The sequence below is a fragment of the Aedes aegypti genome, chromosome 3 (genome assembly GCF_002204515.2).
Source record: "Aedes aegypti strain LVP_AGWG chromosome 3, AaegL5.0 Primary Assembly, whole genome shotgun sequence".
Lineage (NCBI taxonomy): Eukaryota > Metazoa > Arthropoda > Insecta > Diptera > Culicidae > Aedes > Aedes aegypti.
In genome coordinates this window covers 287,818,422-287,825,970 of record NC_035109.1, presented here as the reverse complement: position 1 = coordinate 287,825,970, position 7,549 = coordinate 287,818,422, and the positions used below count along the sequence as shown (strand labels likewise).

General features: G+C 37.5%; 1 protein-coding gene across 1 annotated transcript; it reads left to right on the top strand.

Moving 5' to 3' along the window:
* Positions 1–1,170: 1,170 nt before the first annotated feature.
* LOC5574238 lies at positions 1,171–7,036 on the top strand. Its single transcript, XM_001661236.2, has 8 exons — positions 1,171–4,345; positions 4,406–4,620; positions 4,677–4,836; positions 4,900–5,268; positions 5,335–5,446; positions 5,506–5,787; positions 6,079–6,289; positions 6,349–7,036. Exons 1-8 carry the CDS (start codon positions 4,291–4,293, stop codon positions 6,895–6,897), a joined length of 1,953 nt encoding a protein of 650 aa, XP_001661286.2. The 5' UTR covers positions 1,171–4,290; the 3' UTR covers positions 6,898–7,036.
* The last annotated feature ends 513 nt before the right edge of the window (positions 7,037–7,549 follow it).

Here is a 7,549-nt window from a genome sequence, read left to right as displayed (position 1 = left end):
CACTGTACGAAAGCTTATTCAAAAAGCTATATAAGAAAAATAAAATGAAATAAAAATTTGTACTTTAGGTCGGAAAAATGCGGGGAGTGCACTGAAAAAAATATATTTGACTTTATATCGAAACTTTACACATCCCATACTTTTTTGTCCCAAGTTGTCCCAGGCTGAAATTTATTGCCAAGGGTACTTTGAGATGTAAACTAAAGGATCGTGAAGAATTTAGCTGCACAAATTTGCACTTTTTTGATTTAGGTCTTTTTGAATGTTTTCAATATTTTTAACCATTTTTTATTCAAAAGAGCTAAAAAAAATCAGGAAATAATTGAATATCGCTAAATCATTTATATCATCATTTCTATGTAAGTTCTAACATTTATTATGGTTTGCACAACGTTAATCGCATAAATGGCTTATACGCATCATTAGTAACAAAACTTATTATTTCGCTATAGGCCCTATTCAAAAGTTAGTCTCGAAAACTTGGTTTTGAAAATAAAAGATCAAATTTGTATCACAAAACTCATTAGTACGACATGAGATGGAAAAAATATTTTTGGCCGCCAGTTTGTATGGAAACCGCCCATGGACTTATCCACGGTCTTCTTTTATCCTCGACTTTCTTTTTCTTTTCTGCTCTAAATGCGGGCAATGTTTACATTAAATGACATCCGGACCAACATCCTGACAACGAATGTTCACCGGATGAACACGAAGTGGATGAATGCACAACGAAATCGTTCATTTTTTGTAAACACGGCCCGCAGTAAAGGTTTTCTTCCCACTGGAAGTTGCAGCGTGACGTCATCGTAGATTAGTTCATAGTGCAGTTCTACCTTTATTGACACATTAACGTATAATAATTATCGATGGTCGATTTCCCTGCCCCTGGGTGATGGGATTGACGGTGATTTATCAAGTGAATACATATTGTTGATATTGTGAAATTACTCTAATGCTAATATATTGATCGCGAAAATTAATCGTAATTATAACCTATAAAATGTAAGCTAGTCTAATAGTTTTAAGTTATATAATGACATGTGTTTCAATGCTTTAATATATTTTACACTTGATTTATCACACCTTCAGCATGAGTTTAGTTACTGTCGCATGATCTAACACCAGATAACTACGCGTAATGCTGGAGGGACCGGCAGGGCCTACTACCAGTCTCTACTAACACTCAAATCACTAACAAGACTGGGAAACCAACGATCACCTTCATCAGTAGCACTATTTCTAATAGTATTATAAGTTCAATATACATCTTTTTCAGTAGACCACGAGGCGCAAGAGTGGGTGCGGGTGGTCTCTGCGTCTCACAGGTTATTGAAAATAGACTTTTATGTTAGGTTTACTAACAATGTAGTAATTATTACCTTAGTAATACCGTAAGGTACCGTAATTCAGCGCATCGCCTAAATCTGCGTATTTGGTTCGATATTTGTCGAAATTTAAGAAAAATTTTGAAATTTGCCCATACTGCTATTTGTATATGATGGTAATGCATCAAAATTCCAATTCAAATTTTCATTAATAATAATAATAATACGAATTTTGAGAAATATTCCAAAATGTGAATTACGACATTCTACGGTATTGCGTTATCTAGTAAGGTAGGTTGTAGCTGTATTATTAGAGATAGTTTAGAAGTGTTATTGATATATGTATAATATTTAGAAAATTGATGACGCTGTTGTTACTGAAATGTTTAATTTTTTACTGTCTTTTATAATATGATATAATATTGTTGAACAAAATGCTGTAATTTATAACTTATTTAATTCTCTAAACATTTTTGCACTACTTTGCATTTATCACACCAACACTGGCGACATTAGCGTTCTTTTGGTAGTCTGTTATGTAGTAGTAACCTCTATCGTTTTTATTCTAACGATCATAACATAATTATCGTGAGCGTAGTAGTGAAAATAACATAGAAGTAGCTTTTGGATTTGTAGTTAAGGTATTATGGTATTAGTTGAAATGTGACACTTTGTTAGTGTCTATGAATATACCGCTTTGATGATATCACATATATTTTCTAATTCTCTATTTCTCGGTACACCGGCCACGGGAACGTCTCTCGGATTCAACGGACCAGCGATGGACCGCATCTCAAGCTAAGTAGAAAAATTATACTGCATACTATTTTTGTTTAAACTGAAACAACAACTTAACTTTTCGATCCCTACATATTCACCCGCCTGATAATACAGCCTTTCCAATCTGGAAACTAACTTGAGACATTATTCAATTGAATTCTCATTTTGAGAAGACCTCAGAACAATAGCAACGAACATAAAACACATAGCAGACCATACCGAACACATTTACAGTACATTTCGATTTGATACTTCTTCTCATAATTATCTATAACTTGGAATCGGTACTACAAGTTATCAACATAGATAGTCATCTCTCCTAGAAATAGTAATGGTTAGCATTCCAGCGCGACCTTTGGAACATAAGACTTTTTAACTTGACTCATATTTTGGGATAGATCAGAACAATAGATTGGAATATATTGGAACACATCATTGACATTGTTTCAGACTAGTAGCATAAACGACTAAAATACAAGAGAATACATGACATACAAGACCTGAAAAATGACGAGACACTTCAGATAGTTCTTGTTCGCGTATAGATGGAAGCACATTTCATGTTTTTCACTTCTATAACGTTCTTTCGGGAAAACGGATCTTCCGTTAAATCGCTATCATTTTTAAATTCGACCGCAATCTATATAATTAACATTCTCTGTATATCATTGTCAAAAGATGCTTGGAGATGACATTTGGGCTACAATTTGTCAACATAGACTACAACATGGGCCTATTCACATGACGTTCCAAAACAGCTGATCGGGAAGCTCTTTGACAGTTCTTTTATGAAAATGACAGCCTCGTGTATGTACCGGTCCTCCACCGATGTAAACAAATGCATAGACGGACCTGTCACATGAACATACCTATAGCTCTGTATGTTATTTCCAAGAAGTGCATTCATTTACAACATATATTTTCATGTCGCTTCGCGTAAACAAGAATCCGGATTGCTCAGGACTAAAGGCTGACTATACAAACACGACAACGGGAGGGAAACTGAAGCAAAAACAATTTAATAAAACTACTTCTGCACAATATTCAAACAAAATAGTGTTAAAGCGGGCAACATAGCCTATTCCGTCTAAATATTGGCAAAAGTAGAGGTAAAAATTTGCACTACGGGGTCCAGCACAGACAACGAAGCTGTCATGCAGCTCCAGCTAAGTACACCATAAAAAAAAATAAATAAAATAATTATCGATGGTCGATTTATGTTTCACAGAGGCCTATAAAAAGCGCGTCACAACGAGAGCAGTGAGGGGGTCACACACGCGACGACAATATTTAAACTTGCACTTCAACGGCGCACTTTCTCCTACTTCAATCGGAACGACTTTCAAGTTCGATGAACCACAAAAATGTCCATGTAAGGAAACCCTTTACGACTGTATATACGCTTACACCCGTGGAACGGAATATTCCGGAGCAGGTCACTGATTCCTCGGAGGCATAAAGAAAATACTGCACTGGAGTTTTCGGTCGGGTGCACTTTGCCGCATTTGAACATTCAACCGGATGGGTCAGAGGAGCGATAATAACTAATTGGTTCTGATTTCCATGTGATAAACTGATGATAGTTATGGTAGGTTGAGTGGTTGGTATTCTTAGAGAACAGGAGAGTGTATCTCTAAGTAAGCATGACTAATGTCCCTGATGTCTGATACAGAGCGGAGTGTAGTGTTACTATGTTCGGAGTTAGTCGTGCAGTAATATTTCGTTTTATTGCGGTGGATTTCATACCCACATTCTCATCAGTTTTTTTTTCTAGCACACAAAAACACGTCGGGGCTTTCTGCGAATGAAATATTAATAGAATTATGTAAATCTGTTAAATCGTTCTCAAGCAAAATCGAGACATACGAATACGGGTCAATCTACGGGTCTTAGTTTCGTAGTTCTATGTATATATAGAATTTATGGGAGTTCTCGAGACCGTCCTACACGGAGGGAGAACTGTAGTTGCATAACTTTACCAAAGACATATGGATGATTGGCAATTGGCTTGCTCGAATTGTACCTAAAGCAATATCAATTTGCGTTCGCAAATCGTTGCAAATATTGCACAACTTGCGTGAGCAGAAGAAGTGCTTTGGTCATAATTGATAGCATCGAAGACATCGATATAAAGGAGACTCCGGTCCACTGATTCCCAAACAGTGCTGCAAGGCTGGGTGTAAAGATGTTAGCCTCGGTTCAGTCTAACACTGCATTGGTGACCTTTTTGCGACACATAAGTAATTGAAAGTTAAACTTTTATAACGCTCATCATTTAAGGAGATGGATATTTTTTTCAGTTTCATTGTATTTCCTGAATAGAAATTATTGCACCGTTGTCTACTATGACCGAAATATGGTCAATTCTCAGCAAGATTGTAACAACTATTGCAAGTTTCTCTTAGATATTGAGCTGGCGTTAGTACACCTCGATGAAAAGCATGCGGTTATGTGGATCACGTCTGCCCAAGCTGCCGATGGTATCCTGGAAAGTGCAATCGAACAGGGATGTCAAGTAATGGATCAATTTTGAACACAGTTTTGAACGTAATATATCCTACTTTTTTGCAGTCCTACATAGTTGCAACCACTGATGTGATGATGTTTTTTGAAACAAAATTAATGTTGAAAGAAACGACGCTTCAGCGCATTCGAGATAAAAATTTCCTATTGTTCGTCGATGGTGATTTTGTTAATGATGATGGATTGACTATAAAAGAAGCAATGAAATGTGCGGTGAATGGCTCTGAAGTTTGACTTTGCGGTTATAAAATAGCCGTTGTTCAATTCACAGATTATCCCAACTTGTGGTTTCTAATGCAGTCAGGATACGAAAATTTGGATTTCTACACACACGACTATTCAATTACGAATACGACGAAATTGCAGCTGGTACAAAGTTACAACCTTACTGATCCATATGATGAGGTCACGAACGGTGCTATATTCTACGACAAGTTGGTTGATTTGCGTGGTAGATCGATTCCAATGGCAGTTGTAGAGTACCTACCATATTGCATAACGACCAACGTGGGCGCCAATAATGGCAATGCGGATGCATACAACACCACTGCACCCAAGGAGTTATTCCTGGAAGGACTCGAAGGCAGTTTAGCAGTGGAATTTTGTAGGATTCACAACTGTAACATTCTCCTGTGGCCACGTACGTACACTGGAAAAATCTGTTTTCACTATAAAGTATTTATCCAGATAATAACTATTATTACAGATGGGCCAAGCGATTGGGGAGACATTTTCTCGAATGGGTCTGGTTATGGTGAACTTTATACAATATACACCAAAGAAACTGACCTAGCATTTTGTTGCTTGTATTACAATTGGTATTCAAATTTATTTTTATATATCGATCCGTTCCGAATAACTATGCAAACATATTTAGGTACCATCATCTACTCGACGGAAGCCATTATATGGCCAAATCAACGATGTTCATCTTGGTACCAGGTGCTAAGCTATTGCCAACATCGCTAACGGTTATATATCCCTTTTCAAGCACTGTTTGGCTTTCAATTTTTATAATGATGGTACTGATGACTGGAGTTCACCATTTTATTACCACCATTAATTTGACGCACCTCGGTCGCGATGAGCAGCCGCCACCCGCATTGAAATCAATATTCGACATGATATCTATTTATTTGGATCAAGGAATTTTCCTTAAGTAATGGTTATGGCTAAATCAATAATCGAAAAGTCATGGTGTTGAACCCTGGAATGAATACTATGCTGAAATAGTTTAGAGGTTTGGAGGTATTTATGAAAATGATTAAATTTTGACGTTTTGTTCCGGTGTTCAGATACCTGAATGTTGAAGTATAATTTGCAAGCTGAAGCCTAATTAAAAATAAGCATAGTTTTCATTGAAGAGTTGAGCACCACGACTTTTCGAACATTGATTTTTTCTATGACACGCTACTGTGGCAATTGTTCATACCGTTGACTCCAATTTCAGCACTTTTCACTCATCGTATCGCGTTCTGATCTGCTTCATCCTTCTTTCGGGAGTTGTTATCAGCAATTCGTATGCAAGTGGCTTAGCTAGCGTACTCACGATTCCTAGGTATGGGAAATCGCTGGAGACGATACATGATTTCACACAAACGCCTTATCGATGGGCAGCTCCTGCCGATGCTTGGATTTTTGCACTGCTTGGCGCTGAAAATGTAATTTTCAAATTAAAATCGCACGAAACAGAATTATTCCATCCAAAACCTATTTTCAGCGAGACATCCAAATTGTCGTTGACAGATTTGACGCCGTTCCGGATGAGGACGAACTCCATCGGCGATCGCTGGCTGGTGACTATGGGATTGGGATTGAACTACTGAACGGTGGCAGTTATACTTTTGGATCTTATGTCAGCGAAGACAACGTTCGATCGTTTGATATTTTGAAGGAGGTTCTGTACTTCGCATACACCACTGTATATGCCCAACGAGGATGGCCAATGATGGAGTATTTCAACAAGTTTCTGCTGGAAGCGATACAGTTCGGATTTATCATCTACTGGGAAAAGCGAACGATTCGGAAATATCTGAGTCACCGAGTTCAGGAAGCTCTGGTGGAAATATCTGTCGGACACAATGAGGATGAGGAATTGTCTCCTCTCACAACCCAGCACATCCTGGGACCGATGATTATTTTGGGGATAGGGCTTTTCTGTTCGTTGATTATGTTCTTATGTGAACTTGTCATGTTTTCGCTTAGTCGCTTTTATCAAAAAGTGGTTGGGAAAAAGTTAAAAACGACATTAACGGACATTCAAAAGTGAAATGTCTGAAAATCTGTCCTCACAGATTCTGAACTTAACCTTCGGGCTGTCGCGCTGTTGTACTTTGTACAACAGTTGTGATTTATATGCTATCATTTTGCAATAAAGATATCTATCGACACCAAACCAAAATGTATTCCTCAAGAATCTTCTTAAGAACAATACTCGACAGTTTGTATTTACAGTATGACCCTTTATAATACGGTAAAATCAACAAATGTACATGCAGATTTTTCAGGATCTTGACCATTTAGAAGGATGTCGTCTTCGGCAAAGTTATTTAGTAAGTTAAGGACTATCATTTTTCGAACTAGTTGATTCAAAATTTTGCCACTAAGCGGCGCTAGTGAGCATGAAACTTTTATTTGCAGATATCTCAGGAGCCTGACCACTTAGAAAGATAGTGTCTTCGGTAAAGTAGTTCAGTGGCTCAAGGGCTATCATTATTTGAACCAAAAAATAGGATATTTTGCCACCAGGCGGCGCTAGTTAGCATGGAATTTTTGTTTTACGGATACTGCACGATCTTGACTTTTTAGACAGGCACCTTCGGCAAAGTTGTTCAGAAGCTCAGGGATTATCATTATTTTACAAAATCTTGAACTTTATGGATTAAACAAAGAAAGAATTTGAGCTACTGAACAACTCTGCC

Coding starts and splice junctions, on each gene's coding strand:
- LOC5574238 (XM_001661236.2), top strand. CDS start 4,291: ATGTTAGCCTCGGTTCAGTCTAACACTGCATTGGTGACCTTTTTGCGA. Junction 4,346..4,405: donor GACCTTTTTGCGACACATAA/GTAATTGAAAGT, acceptor TATTTTTTTCAG/TTTCATTGTATTTCCTGAAT. Junction 6,290..6,348: donor CACTGCTTGGCGCTGAAAAT/GTAATTTTCAAA, acceptor ACCTATTTTCAG/CGAGACATCCAAATTGTCGT.